Source organism: Pelodiscus sinensis, chromosome 6 (genome assembly GCF_049634645.1).
Source record: "Pelodiscus sinensis isolate JC-2024 chromosome 6, ASM4963464v1, whole genome shotgun sequence".
NCBI lineage: Eukaryota > Metazoa > Chordata > Testudines > Trionychidae > Pelodiscus > Pelodiscus sinensis.
The window spans coordinates 90,269,698-90,289,896 of record NC_134716.1 but is presented as its reverse complement, the minus strand read 5'-3'; the positions used below and the strand labels follow the sequence as shown (position 1 = coordinate 90,289,896).

At 45.3% G+C, this 20,199-nt stretch overlaps 1 protein-coding gene across 4 annotated transcripts in view; it reads right to left on the bottom strand.

Annotated features, from left to right (window-relative positions):
• The window catches only part of CENPK (centromere protein K), a 102,312-nt gene that overhangs the window by 53,610 nt on the left and 28,503 nt on the right, over positions 1-20,199 (bottom strand). For 3 of the 4 annotated variants that reach the window (XM_006117003.4, XM_075932390.1, XM_075932392.1), the window contains one exon: positions 7,543-7,599. The exons of the other annotated variant lie outside the window; for it this stretch is intronic. In XM_006117003.4, coding sequence (XP_006117065.1) covers positions 7,543-7,599 — 57 coding nt within the window. The remainder of the gene's footprint in view (positions 1-7,542; positions 7,600-20,199) is intronic. 4 annotated transcript variants of the gene reach the window in all.

Here is a 20,199-nt window from a genome sequence, read left to right as displayed (position 1 = left end):
CAAACATGGCACACGCTGTGCAGGTGACAGCAGCAGACCCATCACCATCCATCACTGCTGTCCTGTTCGCAAGCTCCTTCGTCGCTTGCCCACTGCCTTATAAAGCCCTGGAGTGCCTGAAAGCCCCTCCCCCTACCAAGGCTCAGCCAATCAGTAGAAGCTTCTAGAATTCAAACTGGAGAACTCCCTCTCTAAACTCCCTGTTAGCACTCACTTGTTTGACAGATTGGCGTAAACTCCTCCAGCCTGCTTTTAACTTATAGCAACATTTGTCACCAACTCTCTAAGCCTCTGTCTCTTTGCCCCAGTTTTTGCATATCATCTGTGAACAAAGGTGAAAACAAGGATGCCTCCTCATCAACAGAAACGGATAATGATTATTATAGAAGCAAAATGCAGGACAATGTAGCACTTTAAAGACTAACAAGATGGTTTATTAGATGACGAGCTTTCGTGGGCCAGACCCACTTCCTCAGATCAAATAGTGGAAGAAAGTAGTCACAACCATATATACACCAAAGGATACAATTTAAAAAAATGAACAAATATGAAAAGGACAAATCACATTGCAGAACAGAAGGGGGATGCGGGGGGGTGGGAAGGGGGAGGAAGGAAGGTAAGTGTCTGTGAATTGCTGATATTAAAGGTAGGGAGAGTGGGATGTTTGTGAGTTAATGGTATTACAGGTGATAATTGGGGAAACTGTCTTGGTAATGGGTGAGAAAGTTCAAAGACTTGTTAAGTCCTTGTTGGTAAGTGTCGAATTTTAACATGAATGACAGTTCAGAGGATTCCCTTTCAAGTGCAGATGTAAAAGGTCTTTGTAGCAGAATGCAGGTGGCCAGAGATGGGGATTCCACAACCTCCCTGGGCAATTTATTCCAGTGTTTGACTACCCTGACAGTTAAGAACTTTTTCCTAATGTCCAACCTGAACCTCCCTTGCTGCAGTTTAAGCCCATTTCTTCTTGTTCTATCCCTAGAGTCCAAGATGAACAAGTTTTTTCCCTCCTCCTTATGACATACTTTTAGATTTCTGAAAACTGCTATCATGTCCCCCCTCAATCTTCTCTTTTCTAAACTTAACAAATCCAATTCCTTCAGTCTTCCCTCATAGGTCATGTTCTCTAGACCTTTAATCATTCTCATTGCTCTTCTCTGGACTCTCTCCAATTTCTCCACATCTTTCTTGAAATGCGGTGCCCAGAACTGGATACAATACTCCAACTGAGGCCTAACCAGTGCAGAGTAGAGCGGAAGAATGACTTCTCGTGTCTTGCTCACAACATACTGTTAACGCATCCCAGAATCATGTTTGCTTTCTTTGCAACAGCATCACACTGCTGACTCATATTCAGCTTGTGGTCTACTATAACTCCTAGATCGCTTTCTGCAGTACTCCTTCCTAGACAGTCGCTTCCCATTCTGTATGTGTGAAACGGATTGTTCCGTCCTAAGTGGAGCACTTTGCATTTGCCTTTATTAAACTTCATTCTGACCATTTCTCCAATTTGTCCAAGTCATTTTGAATTATTACCCTATCCTCCTGATTAGTCACAACCCCTCCCAGCTTGGTATCCTCTGCAAACTTAATAAGCGTACTTTCTATACCAATATCTAAATCATTGATGAAGATATTGAACAGAGCCGGTCCCAAAACAGACCCCTGCAGAACCCCACTTGTTATGCCTTTCCAGCAGGATTGTGAACCATTAATAACTACTTTCTGAGTATGGTTATACAGCCAGTTATGCACCCACCTTCAAGTAGCCCCATCTAAGTTGTATTTACCTAGTTTATTGATAAGAATATCATGCGAGACCGTATCAAATGCCTTACTAAAGTCGAGGTATACCACATCCACCGCTTCTCGCTTATCCACAAGACTCGTAAGCAACTTGTACGGATGTAAGGAACTAGTCGCTTCTCCCGCCCCTTGCTGCCTCAATCACAAAGTGGCACCGGGAAGGGAGATAGGGGGAAGGAGTACAGGGAGGTGCCGGCTTAAAAGCAGGGGCATTGTGCGTTTCAAAGATTGAAACACTGCATGGAACCAGGGACTAGCAGGGAGTCCCCCGCTGACCCCGGGCTCCATGAGGTGTTTCAATCTTTGAAATGCACAAGAACGCTGGTGGGGCTCTTATACATTTCAAAGGCAGAACGCGCTTTAGTCCTTATTGACTAATCGAATATTTGATGGAAAATCCGACTACTCGATTAGTTAATTAATTGATATTTAACATCCCTAGCGGCCACACAAGTGCCCAGCTTAAAAGGAACATTGGTGCACAGTATTCCTTCTCATTTGTCAAATATGGATACAAGATAAAGCAAAGGTGTTAGCCTGGAGGGGATTAGAAGGAAGAACAGATTTACAACCATCGAGTTCACTACATCTTGAGCATATGAAGAAGTGTTATCCTTGTAGTTCCATTTGTTTTGCCTCACCCAGGCAAGCTCAAATACCAAGCACATCTCTAAACTGCAAAAAGAAAGTAGTTTTTTAGTCGACGACAAGGAAGAAAAATTAACTTTATGATATTATAGATGCTTCTTCACACTTCCAAAACTAAACACCATAGTTGAGTTCTTATCCTCACAATTAATGTATATTTGGACCGGAGAGTTCCCCCCACCCCCTAGACTTCTACAGTAGGACAACATATTTTACACATTTGTCTCATGCAACCACATTTCCTGAAACTATTTTGTATAAATATATCAACTATGTGCTAAACCCGGGATGGGGAAAAGCCACTCAGTGGGCTGAATCTAACCCACGTGGCTGTTCTAAGCCCCATCACCAAGCGTGTTGCCTAGGAGCCGGAGCTACACAAGCCTTTTCAACTGCTTCTATTTAAAGGGCTCATGCCTTCCCTGCATCTGTTAGGTAATGCGTTGCCTGGCAGCCACAGGGAAGGCGCAAGACCTTGAAATAGAAGCAGTTGAAAGGGCTAGTGCAGCTCCAGAGCTGCGAGTCCTTTTAACTGTTTCTATTTAAAGAGCTCAGATCTCCGAGGCAGCTGTGTTGTCTGGCAGCCACGCAGAAGGCACAAGCCCTTTAAATAGAAGCAACTGAAAGGGCTCGCAGCTCCGTCCTCATGCAACAGCCCCAGGGAAGGTGCAAGCCCTTTAAATAGAAGTAGGTGAAAGGGCTTTAGCATTCTCAGTTCCCAGGCAACTCACTAGCAGGAACTGAAAGGGCTTGCAGCTCCTGTCTCCAGCTAATGTGATGCCTGGGAGCCACAGGGGAGGTGTGAGTCCTTTCAACTCTTTCCATTTAAAGGCTCCAGTCCTTCCAACTGAGGCCCTCCTGGAGCAGCCCGCAACCACTTCAAAAAATTTTGAAGTGGCCCCTGCTCAAAAATTATTGGCCACCCTTGTGCAAAACCATTATTTTATTTCTATTCAGAGACTGATATAAGAAAGAAAGAACAAATTTTAAATTTACTAGAAGATTTACCTGAGTCCTTAACTCAATTTTTTGTTTGGGGGATGGGGGAAATGAAATGAAAATGTTCATGCTTCATTTAAGTAATTTATCTGGGTTGGTACTGGGGATGAGGGATTCAGTATGCCCTGGAGAGGACAACCCCACCTCTTTGTCACTGTAGCAACTTGGGACTGGATGAGAAGTGCCTCTCCATGGCCACTGCAACTTCAGCGGGCACAGCCGGGGGAGGGGTGCATGTCCACTGGATGGAACAGGTCCAGGTTCGTCTGTGCCCCAGAGCCAGAGCAAAGAAAGCAGCAAATTATGCACTTCCCTCTCAATCCTTGATAAAGGGGAATAGACAATAACATCCCTGTATGAATTTTGGATGAGGGGGGCTTCAGCCTTCCCTGCACTCCCTAAAGGGCACCTGGGGAGTGAGAGGCATAAGGCTGGGACAGTCCCAGACAGAAGGGGGGCACACCCCCAGCCAGTGCCTTTCACTTGCCCGGTGATTCTGTCTCTTTTCTCTATGGTTTGATGAAAAGCAATGCCATTCCAGGGCACATCTCACTTTCCTGGCACAATCCAACCCTTACCTTGCTTTAAGTTATGACAAGAAGAAACTGTATAACAAATTTGATGGTCCTAGTTCTTACCCTTTAGGAGTTCTTGATCAGTCAGTGACATGGACAGACACACAAACCCTCTCATATGTGTACAAGTTGTACTTCCCTTAACCAGGACTCCCTGGTCCGGCAAAATCCGTGGTCTGGCATGGAGGCAGGTGGTATGCCACCAAGTTTCAGCCCCAGAAGCCGGGGAGCTCTAGCTTGGCCGTGGCCCTCCCACCCCAGACAGGGAGCTCTGATCCCAGCAGCAGCCAGGAACCTCTAGCCCCATCCCTGTCCATGGAGCTGCAGCCCCGTCCCTCTGCCCTGGTTGCCAAGCTCCAGCCCAGCTGAAGAGCCAGGCAGCTGCAGAGCTCTGCCCCAGCTGTGCAGCTCTGGCCATGGCGCTCCAGCCCCAGCAGTAGCGAGGCCGGGAAGAGCCTTGGGGGGCTGTGGCAATGGGGGGAAGGCTGGAGCCCTAGCCCAGTGGCAACACGGCCATGAGAGGAGGGACCTTCCCTGGTCCAGCAAATCCCTAATTTGGGACCAGTCAGGTCCTGAAGATGCTGAACCAGCAAGGTCCAACCTGTAGTAGATATTGGGCTATTTATTCAAGACAGATACAAAAGCTATTTGTCTATAATCATTTTTAGCACATTCAATTTAGATTAACAAAACTGAATAGTCTGACAATGTTTTATACATCCACTTTACGTTATTACATCCTTAAGTAACTTACACATGGAGAAGTGTTAAATAGAAATATTTCCATTTTGTCAAATACTTGTTCTCCTCTAGAACTTGATAAAAGTGTTCCCTTCTAGAACTCTGTGTTGGGCCGAAAGGAGTTAATGTAAAAACCATTCAAAATGGAGGCAGTGAACTTTTAACCTAAAGACTCCATTTTGATCAAAATGCCTGTCAACAGCAGAGGACTCTGAGTTGTGCTGGCTCTCACCAGCCATAACTGGTTTTTCCCGCCCAAGCAGAACATAGCATCACCGACTTTTACACCACAGAAAGGATTTAAGGATTTGCACAGTTGCTAGGGGGTGTCCGTCAGCACTGAAACACTATAGCGGCTGTGATAAGGGAAGATATACCACCACCATAGAAGCTCCCCACTGGCATTTCCCTGGAATTCCTCCCAGAGGGCTTCAAAAAAGTTCTAGGGTAGAAGGCCCCAGGCCTCAACTGCATAGTACCATTGGTACCTCTCAATATAAAAGGGGTTTGATTCTTTGGGTTCTTTCCCATCATCTCTTCCTGGCCAAAGTGAGTATCTGGGCCTAGGCTTCATGCCTCCGATGAAATTTCTACACTGTAATACAGTTATTGTCAGTGGTCGACAAATTATGGAAAACCCTACTCGCCAGACAAAAAAGGGACTCGCCACCCTCCCCCACAAAAAGTGTTTTTTAAATGGCATAAATCCCTAATAAGAATAAGAACAGTAATTACTAATAAGTGATTAATAAATATCACCCAGGTTATTAATAAATATCTTATAAACCTCTACCTTTTCTCTCTCCTCCCCTTGGTCCCTCAGCTCCCCTGGTGCCTGCTGCCCCCTAACTGCTCACCCTCTGCTGTCCTGACTCCTGCCCTTCTCACTGCCCTCAGCCTTCCTGAGACCTGCCCCACTCCACCAGCCCTTCTCTCCGCCCTGTGCCCACTCCTCCAGTAGCCCCACTCTGATCATGTGAGCTACCCCTCCTCATCCCCTCTCCTAAAACCTCCCTCTACACACCTGCCCTGCCTCTCTCCTCCGGTGCTGGTCCCTCCCCTGCAGGTGTCTACCCTTCTGCCTCACCCCCAGAATCCCTTGGCACCTGCCCCCTCCTGGTGCCGCCCCCTTTGCTCTCTTTTTCCACGGATACCCACCCCCTCACCACCCTCTGCCCCTGTTCCCCTCCTGCCCCTGTGCCCTCACAGATGCTTTGCTCCATCCCCGCCTTCCTCATGCCCACCCCTTCTTTCAAGCCTTCCCCCAGCACCTCCCCCTCCAATCCACAATGCCCTTACCCGTTCCTCTCCCAGCATCACCCTGTCCCCCCCTCCCACTGACACCTCCCCTCCTGCCCTTGTCCTCATTGTCTGCACTTGGCCCCCTGGCATTTGTCTCTCCTGCACCCCTGTCCCTTGGTGCCTTCCACTTTCTTATTATTATTCTTCTCCTGACCTCCTCCCCTTAGCACAAGCCCTTTCCCCATATTTTTCCCCTCCCCTACCCTACCCACAGCCCAGCCCAGCCCCTTCCCCTCCCCAGGGGCCAGCTCTAGGTTTTTTGCTGCCCCAAGCAAAACATTTTTTGTCCCCTACCCCCCCCTTTGTTGTTGTCTTTTACACATTTGCATTTTGCAATGAGTTTTTTTTGTTTGTTTTCTTTTTTGTCCCTGCATTTTAGCCCTATAAATAACAGATAGCATTTTCATTTTTTTTTCCATAAAGGCAAAGGCGCTTCAAGTGAACTCCCCCTTTCACTCGCTGCTGGGTCACAGCAGCCTTTTCCCTGTCCTGTCCAGCCTCTCCCTATGGGCAACCACCCTTCACTCCCGACCCACAGGGGGAGCAGGGTGCAGAGACAGCACAGAGCCAGAGGGGTGCAGGGAACAGTGGGAGGGGGGGGTACAGGGGTGGCGCGGGGAACCGGAGGCACAGAGCCAGAGCGATACAGGGATCAGGGGTAGCAGAGTGCGGTGGAGGCACAGGGAATGGGACACTTACCTAGAGTGTCCTTTATTACTTCCATATCACTCTAGGCGGGTGCACTGAGGGAGTACTCCAGCACACCAGCAACAGATACAGAAAAAGGGTGCCTGCATCTTCAGAAACAGGGGCTACCCTGATAGAGATCAAAAGGTGACCTCTCTATTTCCTTAAAAGTTACCTTTGTTACCTAGGTAACATCTGAGTACATGTATTAAATGAATAAAAACACAGGACAGAGAGGAGATGGCTGTTGTCTCACAACCCATGCGGGCTGGGAGATGGCAGCACCCCTGACCTCGCCGCTTCCGGCCCCCTGCGAGGCTGCCAACTCCCAGTGAGGGCAGGGAGCTGGCGGTTCAGCACGGGGCTGGAAGCAGGTGGGCAGGAACAACTCCGGCCTGCAGGCTGCCCCCATCTATTCAGTTAACCAGTTAAAAAACTAACTAATTAAACAGGATTTTACATTCCTATAAGAAGGACATGCTTATTCACATATTTTGCTAGGAATAACATTAAATAGTCAGTCACTGGGCTAGTTTTGCCCATAACCAATCTAATAAATTTAACACACAATTTTCCTGCAATTGCTAGATAAGACTATATTTAGAGAGTAAAAAGTTCACACATGATTGACAAACTCAGAAACTATAAAGAAAGGATAAAGTAGACGACAACTCTGAATAGCGTAAGTGAAGAATGTTAGTCTATATCTAAAAAGTAAGATAATTGGTATTTGTCTGATAGAAAACTAAAAATTGGACACTAAGCACATAAAAGATGGACTTACCTGAGCATCAGATTCTGGAAGTATTTCTGTTCCTAGCAGTGTTAACTTGCTCTGACACTTAGTAGAAAGGAAAAAAAAAGCGATTACTTATCTTCCCTTCCCTTTTTCAGGCCATCCAAATATTCATTTAAAATTCCTCCAAAAATACTATGGTTGTTTTATAGTTGGAAGTATTAACGTGGCTGCACCCATGTTGCTAGAGGCCATACCTGAGAGGACAATGCCAGAATGTTTCAAAAGCATACCATAAACAAAAGGGATAACTAAATGAAGAAGTGGAAACAGAAGTACTAGAAAAAAAGAGGATTGGCCACATGGAAAGAGGTACAAGAGCTGGGAAATGTCAGAGTAAGAGGAAGACAGGGTTCTGAATACATGGGGATCAGGTGGGAAAGGGAGGCTCATGGAAAGGATAAGGAAACTAAAAGAGAAAATTGGGGACAAGACTTATTTGGAAAGAAACAGAGAGTTAAGTTAATCAGTGATAGCTCACACTTTAAACTAGGAATGTAGGTGACTAGTCAAGTCACTACTCAACTACTTGCTTCTGCTGCCCCACTGACCCTGTATCAGAGGCAGCAAAGGGGGGGGAGCAGGAGTCAGTGCTGGGGAGAGCCATCTCAAAAGCCAGTTCCCCGCCCCCCCCTTCCATCACCATCTTCGCAGAAGGGCAGGGGAGACACAGCAGGAGCTGGGACTGAGCAATCTCTGCTAATTTCTCCCTGGGTCCCCTACTGTAGCTCTGCCTTGTATATGTAGTAAGAGCATGGTAACACTTACTACATTTTAAAAGCAAAGCCGCAGTAGTCCTGGAGCCAGTGCGAGACAAGATTGCTCAGTCCCAGCTCGCACTGGGTCCCCCGGGAGCTAACCCCCTTACTGACTGAGTAGTAGATGGAAATTCCATTGACTACTCAATTAGCTTAACCACTACTTAACATACCTACTTTAAACCAGCATTTGCCAAAGTTTTGACTACTGAGCCCCTTCAGGAAAACAAAACCAATCATGTCCCTTTTCAATCACACTATCAGTTATTCAAGCTCTAGCCAGATTTTATATTTATATGCAAGGACATAGCCTATCTTCTCTCACCTGCTTTGATAAGCCATGAAATTGTTAATGATGTTGGCATACAAAATATCGGTGGCATCTGAGTTAGCACCCACTGAAATGAATGGGACAATTATTACAGAGCTATTGTTTCTGCTTCTTTGCAAACTTGGACAGACATCACTACCTTAGTTACGCTGGAGTCACATTTTGAAATTGTATTTACTACCATAACAGCTAAAGACTTTTCATTTTTCATGAGAGCTAAGACCCTAGAGTGCATCCAAAAATATCTGTCCATATACCCTGTAGACTTCTGCATCCCCACCAGGGCAGTATGCCTCATACTTAGGGAAAAACTGATTTGAACACAAATAGCCCCATTTTTTAAGATATAGCTATATAAGCATGAATGGGGGTCAATGAATTTGCTAAGGTGCCAGGTACATTTTAAAAGCTGAAATCTAACAAAATAGGTTTACCATTATATAACACAATCCAGAAGGCTAACTCCTTTTATTGAGTACAGTGAGAGTTGGCTTACTAGTTTTAACATGAGGGTTTTTTTTCCAGTCAACTTTTAACTTAAACAGTATTTCTCAAATCAAGACACTTACTAATTGTTAACCAGCCAACAATTCATCCAGTACAATCATCAGTCAAATATAAACAATGAAAATTACCAAGATTCTTATCCATTTATTTATAGTCATAAATTCTCAATTCCACACACATTTATCATACTTCCAAGGATTCACGTGTCTTCAAAGTCCCTTCTAAGAATGTGGTTATTAAACTTTGAAAGGACTGGTCCACACAGAGCAAGCTTAGAATATTAAAAGCAACTGTTTAGGAATTCAAAGTCCATTTTGGACTTATAAAGAAGTTAAAACCTAAAATATTGCTACTTTAGGTGTCACTAGAGAGTGAAGACTCATCAAGACAATCTATAGACATTTATATTAAAGACAATATGGGGATATAAAATCTTAGATACGAAGGGTCCTTTCTATCCAGCTGGTTTAGGTATCAGTTGCACTTAGGATTTTGCAGCTGCTTCTGTCGGGTTCAGTCAACCCTCTTGAGCACATGGTAACTTCAGTTTCATATATTCTATTTTCAAGACTGGTTGGAGGGGGCCATTTTCTGATTTCTAATGGACATGTGCCAAATGAGTGCTCAGACTACAGCTTAGTTTCTCTGCTGCTTCCCTTGGTACCCAGTAGACAGAGTGCAGGTGTACAAAAACATTTCTTTAATCTTTTTCTTATTGGAGGCTTTTAAAATTAAATTCAAGGATTGTTTTTCACTATTTGTCCCTACCATTCAACTGGAATCTACCCGCCTCCCTTTTAAACAATTTATTTTAATATCCAACAGTTACACACTGGTTTATATTTTTTAACATTTCTTCTTCCTTGCAACACAGCAATTTCTATTACTGCTAGAGTGCAACAATTATTTATAACGAAAACCAACAAAACGCTTATCTTCTAAATTTGGAGGAGACAGATCTAACTCACAACCAAAACAAATGTGCAGATTCTAATCTTGGATTTGATTTACAAGAAACACCTTGACCATGGGATGCTGTTCCAAGATGAAGGACTGCTAAGCAGGGTTGGGATTCACTTACTGACAAAGGGGGAACAGAGTATTTGGACACAGACTGGCTAACCTAATGAGAAGGGCTTTAAACTAGGGGCAGATGACCAAAGCCAAGAGAGAGGTGAAAAATATGGAGACCTAGGAGATGGCTCAGAAATGGGAAGGAGCATGGTCAATAACAGCAGTGATAAAGGAGGGGCAAGGCAGAACTGAGAGTCAAAAATCAAATCAATATCTTAGATGCCTAAATACAAATGTAAGAAGTATGAAGAATAAGCAGGAAGAACTTGAAGACATAATAAACAAACACAACTATGACGTAGTTGCTATCACAGAGATTTGGTGGGATAATAGACAATTGGAATATTGGTTTAGAAGGGTACAGCTTGCTCAGGAAAACAGGCACGGAAAAAAGGAAGGAGGTGTTGACTTACATACTGAAAATGTACATACTTGGACTGAAGTGGAGATGGACATAGGTGATAGACATGTTGAAAGTCTCTGGGTTAGGTTAAAAGGGGTAAAAAACAAGGATGATGTCATGCTAGTGGTCTACTATAGACCACCTACCCAGGAAGAAGAAAAGGATGAGGCTTTTTTTAAACAACTAACAAAATCATCCAAAGCACAGGATTGGTGGTGGTAAGGGATTTCAACTATTCAGATATATGTTAGAAAATTATCACAGCAGGGCACAGATTATCCAAAAAGTTCTTGGACTGCACTGGAGACAATTTTTTAGTTCAGAAGGCTGAGAAAGTGAATAGGGTGGAAGCTATTCTTGATTTGATTTTAACAAATATGGAGGAACCAGTTGAAAATGTGGAAGTGGAAGGGAGCTTTGGTGAAAGAGATCATAAAACCATAGCGTTCATCATTCTAAGGAATGGTAGAAAGGAGAACAGCAAAACAGAGACAAGGGATTTCGGGAGGAAGATTTTAGTGAACTCTGAGAGCTAGTAAGTAAGGTCCCATGGGAAGCAAGGCTAAGAGGAAAAACAACTGAAAACAGTTGGCAGTTTTTCAAAGGGACATTGTTAAGGACCCAAAAGCAACCTATTCCACTGCGTAGGAAAGACAGAAAGTATGGAAGGAGACCACCTTGGATTAACCAGGAGATCTTACATGATCTAAAAATCAAAAGGGAGTCATATAAAAAGCAGAAACTAGGTCAAATAAGAAAGAATGAATATAGGCAAACATCACAGATAGGCAGGGGCAACATTAGAAAGACAAAGGTACAAAACGAGCTCAATCTAGCTAGAGACGTGAAGGGTAACAAGAAGACATTCTACAATATATTGGAAGCAAGAGAAAGACCAAAGACGGGGTAGGCTCATTGCTCAGTGAAGACAGAGGAACAACAATAGGAAGCTTGGAAATGGCAGAGATCTTTAATGACTTCTTTGTTTCAGTTTTCATCACGAAGATGGATGGTGACGGGATGCCTACCATAGAGAATGCTAGTGGAAATGGGGTAGGTTTAGAAGTTAAATATAAAAGGAACTAGTTAAAAAATACTTAGAAATGTTAGATGTCTTCAGATCACTAGGGTCTGATTAAATGCATCCTATAATACTCAAGGAGCTGATACAGGAAGTAGCTGAGCCTTTAGCCAAAAATCTTTGAAAAATCATGGAGGTCAGGAAAGATTTCAGAAGACTAGAAAAGGGCAAATATCGTGCCCATCTATAAAAAGGGAATTAAAACTAATCCAGGAAACTACAGACCAGTCAGTTTAACTTCTGTGCCAGGGAAGATAATGGAGAAAGTAATTAAGGAATCCATCTGCAAACGTCTGGAAGAAAATAAGGTGATAGGAAACAGCCAGCATGAATTTGTAAAGAACAAATCATGTCAAACCATTCTGATAGCTTTCTTTGATAGGATATCAAGCCTTATGGATAAGGGAGACGCAGTGGACATGATACACCTAGACTTTAGTAAGACATTTGACACAATCTTTCATGGCCTACTTATCAATAAACTAGGAAAATGCAACCTTGATGATGCTACTATAAGGAGGGTGCATAACTGGCTGGATAACCGTTCTCAGAAAGTAGTTATTAACAGTTCACTATCATGCTGCAAGGGCATAACAAGTGGGGTTCCACAGGGCCTGTTTTGGGACCTGTTCTGTTCAATATCTTCATCAATGATTTAGATGAGGGCATAGAAAGTATGATTATAAAGTTTGCAGATGATACCAAGCTAGAAGGGGTTGCAAGTGCTTTGGAGGACAGGGTCAATGTTCAAAATGATCTGGACAAACTAGAAAAATGGTCTGAGGTAAATAGGTGGAGTTTAATAAGGACAACTGCAAAGTACTCCACTTAGGAAGGAAAAACAGTTTCACACATACAGAATGGGAAGCTACTGTCTAGGAAGGAGTACTATGGAAAGCGATCTAGGGCTCACAGTGCACCACAAACTAAATATGAGTCAACAGTGTGACACTGTTGCAAAAATAGCAAAACACGATTCTGGAATGTTTCAAAGTTTTTTTAATTTGTGGCAGGGGAGGGGAACCTTTTTGTTGGTCAGGGGTCACTGACCCACAGAAAAACCAGTGGGGGACCACACAAGTGAGAAGCAAAACTTCTCCAAAAAAACCCCAAACCTAATGATCTGGCTCCCAACTGAAACACCCCACTCTTCTGGCGCGCCAGCCCCCATCGGGTGAAGGCAAGGGACAGGGAAGACTGAGGTTCATGGTTTCTCATAGGCCAGATTTACTTTTCTGGGGTTCCAGAATTAGTTGATTTTGTGAACCCCTAAGGCTCTGGGATGGGAACAAAAATGAGTGGTTCAATGTGCAGAATAGGGCTGCCAGTGAATGGGATAGGGATGTAGGATCTGGGCGAGAGGTGGGGTACAGGACGGGGTGAGGAGGGCAGGGTCTGGAAGAGACTTTGGCAGCAGGAGAATGTGTGGGATGGGAGTATATGAGGGAGTTTGGGGTGGAAGGAGATTGGGGAGTAACACAGAAAAGGTGAGAGGGTGACAATACAGTAAAATACCTAGTTGGGAAGGGAGGCAAAGAAGTGGTGAGTAAAGGAAAGTGCAGCTTCTGCAAAGTAAAATTGTATCCCTCCTCACATCTTCCCTCTGCTCCAGCCTTGCTCTCCTCGGCCCCATCATGCCCCCTTAGCCAGATCCCCTGCATTGCCCCATGTCCCTCAGTGCAACCCCTGCCCTCTCCCACCCTGCCCCCACATCCTCCTTCACCCCCCACTCATGCCCCAGTGTACTCACTGGCAAGGCAGCAGTGCTGGGACTCGCAGCCCCCCAGGAGCAGCACTAGGGTGAGGAGAGGGGCAAGAGTCTCCTCCCTGCCTGGCCCAGCCCTTTGCCTACCAGCTGAGAATCTGGGGTGGAAGCAGGCAAAGGCCGGGGCTGCCCAGGGCTGGCTCTAGCCCGTCCAGGCACAGCAGTGCACTTGAGAAGGGGCTCCCAACCTCCCCCTCTACACACACAGCCCATGGGGAGCAGCATGGCGCAGCCTGGGCCCCAGCATGCCACATGTGCAAGCCACCTAGCCCTAGCTTTGCGGAGCAGGCCTAGCCCCACACCCTCCCGAAGCAGGAGGTAGCCCCAGGGACACACGCAAATGTCTCTCCCATCCTCCGCCCTCCCAGCAGGAAGCTGGAACTGGTGCTCCAGCCTGCAGCTGAGGCTCACGCCACATCATGGGTTCCCCACTGCGCAGGGGGTGGGGCAGGGCTGAGCTGAGCTCCTGCCCTGCCTGCCAGTTTAAAAAAAAAAAAAAAAAAAAATCAGCTTGCGTGTGGCTTGTGGCATGCGTGCCAGGGGTTTCCAACCCCTGATCTAGATGATGCTTGGTCCTGTCGTGAGAACAGGAGATTGGACTTGATGATCTCTCAGGGTGCCTTCCTGTTCTAGTATACTACGATACTATGAAAAGTAAACAGCGTATAGGAAGATGGAGCATAGACGGATGTCATCCAATGCTGTAGAGAATGGAAGTGTAATCGGGCATGTTGGACAACATAGGTAGTTACGGCCGTATGGCCCATAAGCTGTAGGCAGGTAGAGTACGGTAAAGGAAGGGCTCATGGACAGAATAGCTATGAGATCTTGAATCAGCAAGAAGCCCTGTTGAGATAAATAGGCCCAGGCTGAAAGTGAGTTTAGGCGAGCACCAATAAACTATGTCCTGCACTGATTGTAGGGTAGATTTTTGTTCATTGATAAAAAGACCGAGACTGAATAGGTGCTTGGTCTTCCATATCATGGAAGTGGTTTCCTTGCAAAACCATCCTTTTATGAGGCAGTCATTGAGGTATGGAAAGATGACCATATACTGTTGACGTAGATACACCTTTGCTACTGTGTAACACCTCATCAGTTTTGGCAGCAAACAGTTTCTGTTTGTCAAATAGGAGATCTTCTACTTTAGACTGAAGCTCCTGAGGAACCCCAGAAGCATGTAACCAAGATGTTCTGCGTGTGACTATGGCAGTAGCAGTCACTCTAGAAGCAGTATCCGCAATGTCTAGAGATGTCTGAAGGGATGTGAGGGCGACAGTGTGGCCCTTGTATACTATTGGGTTTTGAAAGGTATACTATGGGGTATACCTTTAGGATGGGTCTTTCTGAATCGGGAAGATATTACATGAGCTCTCCCAGTTCTCAATTATTGAAATCATGATTTGCTAAAAGGGCTGAATAATTAGCGATTCTCAGTTTGTAATGTGGAGGATGAATATATTTTTCTGCCAAAAAGGTCCAGCTTCTTGTGGGTTTTTTTATGATTTTCTGCTCTATATTGTGGCAGCTTAGATCTGTGCTGTGCTGACACCACAACTAAAGAATTTGACTGGGGATGTGTGAATTAAAAGTCCATGTCCTTGGCAGGAACAAAGTACTTTCTGCCATCCTTTTTATACATAGGTTAAATAGAGCAGTGGTTACCAATCTTTTTTATACCACAGACTGGCAAACAAACTTTTGGTGGACCAGTAACATTTATTTGCATATTTGCATATTCATTATGGTAATTTTAAGTAGTCAAATGTTAGTTTACATTGCTTTTGTACACACATAATGCATATCGTTGTAATGAATCAGAGTTTACAGATATCTACAACGCCAAAAAAAATTCTGTTAAAAGAATTCTTTCTTTTATTATCTTAAGCCATTAACACCTATGTAAACTTAAGTTTAAAATATAATCATGAGAATGTCAAGAGCTAGGTCTTTTGTTCTGCCTCAAGCCCAGAGGGAAACAAGTTTGACCCCCAAATTCCCCTTTGTCCCCACTTCACTGCACTAGTTCCCAGCCCTGGAGAGAAGGAGACATGCACAGCTAGCTCTAACTCTCCCTGCACCTCCTCAGCCTGCACGCCCTTCATATGAACCAGACAAAGTGGCTCCAGCCTACCTGGTGCCCCTGGGGAAGGCAGGAGCAGCTGTAGCATGGGAAGCCAGGATGTTCCCACCAGCTTCCAGGACTGGGGGAGGCACATGGGGCAGGTGGGAAGGTCTCTCATCTCCAGAGGGGCCTCTGTCAGCAGCCAGCATCCTCTGGCAATCCCTCTGTCATGAACAGGGGGAGTGCTGACCAGCACCCAATGACTAAAGGGTTAACTCAGGTACCTAGTAAAGGTGTCGACCAAGGGTCCAGGAAAGCCAATTGAGATAAAGGATTGAAATTTGAATTGGATATAGGTTCCCTGCCTGTTCTCTTTGTGTGGGAGAGTTAAACCAGGAGTTGACACACACAGAATGATTTAAACTCAGACAAGATTACCATGCCCCTCCACATGGAATTCAGGGCATGGGAGAGGACTGAACAAAGAGAAAATTAGAACTGAGTACCAGGGAAATGTGAATCCAGTCGCGTTCAGGGTAATTTTTCTTTATTTTGTGGTTTGGTTTGAACTGCTCTCTGTGAATCTATGCCTCCCCTCCCCATTTACTACCATCTAAGCTTTGTGCCAAGACTTTTCTAATTTTTTAATTTGTTTTCCTTGGTTGCTCTATAACATCTAGCAACCAAGTAAGCTTTAAAAAGTTTATCTTTTGTTTTGCAATGAAAAATTACTTCTTTTAAGTTAATTATTTGATTCTTGTGTTGTAGAAGGTCTGTCTGTGTATATCTGTATGCCTCTGACAGAGGGAGGGGTCAACTACAGAGACTGTAGCTTGTTTTTCTCTTTTCTTTTTCAAGCTGTTTTGGGGCAAAAGTGTTTAGGGTACCACGGATGGGGTTGAAGTGTTCACCCCTGTTTTTTTGTTTTTTTTTAAAGAGATCAAAAATTCCCCAAAATTTGTGTATTAGGATTCTGGGGGGAAGTTTTTGTAACCAGTGCCTGTAGAGGCAAGGTTTTGAAGCTCTCTTGCAGCCCCCCACCTTCTGCATTCGGAGTGCCAGAGTGGGGAACAGCCTTGATACCCTCTGTGGCTCCCCTGGCAACAGTTAGGTCCATCCCACTCTAGTCGCACCGCTGCTCCATGCCGGGAGAGACGAGTCAGAGTAATCATTTGGCCGCAGGGGCAGAGCTGCAGCAGCTAATGCTCTGCAGGGCAGGTGAGGTGTTGTAAGCTGGCCTCCTGCTCACTCCCGCCGGCAGCCACTGCCCCCCACTGAGCTGGGCAAAGGGGTGTGACCAATGGCCTGGCACCCCATCAGGACATGGGAGAGACCAGCACAGGGACCATGGGAGGGTGCATTTTCACCCTTCCTCTCGCAGCCCCATACGGGCCTGTAAAGGCATGGGTGTGGCCTGGCAGTGTGCTGCAGCCCACCAGCCAGCGGTTAGTGGTCTAACACCAGTCCACAGACTGACGGTTGGGAACCACTGAAGTAGAGGCTGGAGTTTGCCACAGCTCATCTGACATCTCCATAATTGCCTTGTTAATGGGCAAAGCAATTTTACCATGAAGAGTGAGTTGTAAGTTTTTCAGAAGCCAGTACTGTTTCTCCTGCACCTCTTGAAGTGGAACCTCCTGGCTCGCTGCCACCTTTTAAAAAATTGTTTAAGATAGTCAGCCGGGCATAGGTCAGATGATATGACTGCCTTATCGGGCAACAAAGAATTATCTTTGGAGATGTACGAGAGTCAGGATCCCTATTATGAATCTGGCCTTCCTCCTCTTACAAGTCTTCGGGTGGAGAGAGTGTCATGGCCATGAGGGAGGGCCAGCAGCCTGGGGACTTATGCTTGCATCAGGAGTACTGTTTTGATAATAAAAGTTATTTTTTTTTTATTAACCTGGTTTGGTTCATTTCTATGTACTGGAAAATCTGTCTGTGGGATCTGTATGCCTCTGATTAGGGGATAGCAGCCACAGACTGCAGTTTATATTTTCTTTCTTTTTCAAGCTCTTTGTAGAAAAGAGCTTGGGGTGCTCCTGGGGTTGGTTTCAAGTGTCCACCCCTGTTAGGGGGTTCAAAAGCATTTGATGGTGGCAGCGGATTCCCCAAAGTCCAGGTATTAGGATTTTAAGGGGAAGTTTTGTACCAAAGCCTGTAGAAAGCAGGTTTTAGGGGTGTTTTTGCAGGCCCCCACTTCTGCATTCATCATGCCAAAGTGGGGAATCAGCCTTGACATGGTGGGAGCAGTGGGATCATTTTGAGAACCCAGAATTTTCCAGCATAATGACTAGATGAAAAAAGTCACCAATTAATATACTCATGGGGACTCCTCTGGGCCAAAACTTAGTTACAAAAGAGAGGAAAACCCATTTCTAACAGCACAGACATCAGATCCAAAGTCCCACAATAGAAAACAGTAAAACCTAACGGATTTATCTAAACTTTATCCTACTTACACATTTTAAAGAGTCTTTTTCTTGGAGACAGACATGTTGGGATGAACGTCTTTTAGTCGGTGTTGAAAATGTCACATATCAGTGTCTATATGGGCCCCAGTGCTCACAGGGTGGCTACTAAGATGGTTAATGTGGTGGAGGGTATGATCAATGTGCATTACCAGGAAGGACGACGAGATCTGTCCCAATAGTAATATAACCACAAGCCCATCAGGGAGGCGTGGGGTGACGAAAAAACACTCCTGTGGTCATCATCCCCTAGGACACAGTGCTGAGACAGCACTGGAGATCTAATAAGATCTGGAGAGCTGTGGGTCAAAGATGGGGATGGGGATGGATCCCTGATGGCAGGACACAAAGGGTAGTCTCTGCCATGACCTCCCTGTGCCGACAATGTTCAGTCAAGTGCTGCCCATGTCGGGTGGTGGGATGGTTCCTTCACTGGTGCTATAGAGGCTGAAGATGGTGGCATGGGGCTTGGTGCCGAGCTCATTGGTGCCAGTCGAGTTGACTGTCTACAAAGCCAGCATCATCAAAGTTTTTGGTGGTGCTGGGCAGTGTTCCCTCTAAGTTGCACAGCAGCATAGCTTCACACGTAATTAATCAACCCGCCCAGTCAAAGGCTCAGAGCTACTAGGATAGAGCTGGCTGACTGGGCGGGGCAATCAATCATGTGTGAAGCTATGCTGCCGTGTAGCTTAAAGGGAACACTGGTGCCAAGTCACGGTGCAGTGCTGAAGCCAAAGATTGTCTGTGGACTCGACAGCACCAAAAAGCCCCGGGCCAGTACCTGAGCCAGTTCCAGCAGTGTGGTACCTGCACCAGAAGGTGTCAGTTCCACAGTACTGGACATACCCGGGCTATCTCCCCTGCTAACTCCAAGGGAAGATGAAGGAGGGAGAGTATGTGCCAGGAAAGCTCTCTTCATAATAGCCTTCCAAGGAAGCGGGGAGGCAGCTCTTTTCTTGGTGGACTCCTCCTGTGGCTGGGAGTATGTTGGTCCTCAACAGGCTGCATGGCTTTTTCAAATAGAATCATTCTAAGGTAGACCTCTCTGTCTTTCTAGCTCTCGCCATCAAATTGTAGTAGTGCTTGCACTTTTATGAGATATGGGCTTCACTCATATAGTGAATACACAGCCAATGTCCATCCGAGCCTGGCATGGCATCGTGACATGCTTCACAATTCTTAAAGCCCGGCGAGCCTGGCATATTTCTGCATCCACGGCTTTTCTTCTCCTCTCCTCTTTTTTTTTCAGAAAAAGAAAACAGAGCAACATTCAGAGGAGAACTGGAAGAAACAACAAGTTCTTGCAGCCTCCTGAGCAACCAGAGTCACGTCAAGCTTCCCTGAGGGAAAGATTACATAGATAACTATCTACAACTAAGAATTAAACACTGAAGTAAGTATGCCTGAGGCAAGACGTTGAAGATCCGTCTGCAACCAAGGGCGGTTAGCAAAGAATTGAAGGTGTGGGGGGGTCAGAGCATGTACACGAGGCGCTAAGGCGCAAATTCCACAAGGCGTCTTTTCGTGCATGCACAACCCAATAGGGAAACTGCTTTGCAAGGCTCCACTGTCACCAACAGTGGAACACCCACAGAAACACGACTTGAAGAAGAAGTAAGAGATTTTGAGAGGGCAGGGGCAGCATACTGAAGCTTCTCTCTCCCTCCCTTCTCCCCTCAGTACAGAGAGCAAAACAGAGCAGCTAGCTGCTTTTATTGGCACTGCGCACTGCTGCAGGGGTGGTCACAGGTTGGATCAAAAGGCTTGATGTGCCAGATCTGGCCTGTGAGCTGCATCTTGCCCATCCTCGATGTGTAATGATCCTTCAAAAGAATTCAAAGTTAGGCAGGGATTTTTCTTTTTTGTAATGTAACAATAAAAATGTGACTAGGAGGCACAGTTCAATGGTTAAGCCATTGAAGTGGAAGTCAAAAGACCTGAATTCTAATGCAGTTGCTGCCACTGAAAATTGACCTCTTTGGCAATTAACTTCACTGCTCTATGAACCTCTGCCACTCTCTCTCATCTATTTAGATTATGAGAGCTTCAGGGCAGGAATTACCTCTGACTTTGTATTTGTACAATGTCTAGCACAACATCTAGCATAATGGAGTCCCAATCTCAGCTGGGCCCATAAAATACAAGTAATAAAATTTGTATTTGTTTTTAAACTTACATTGCAATGTGAAT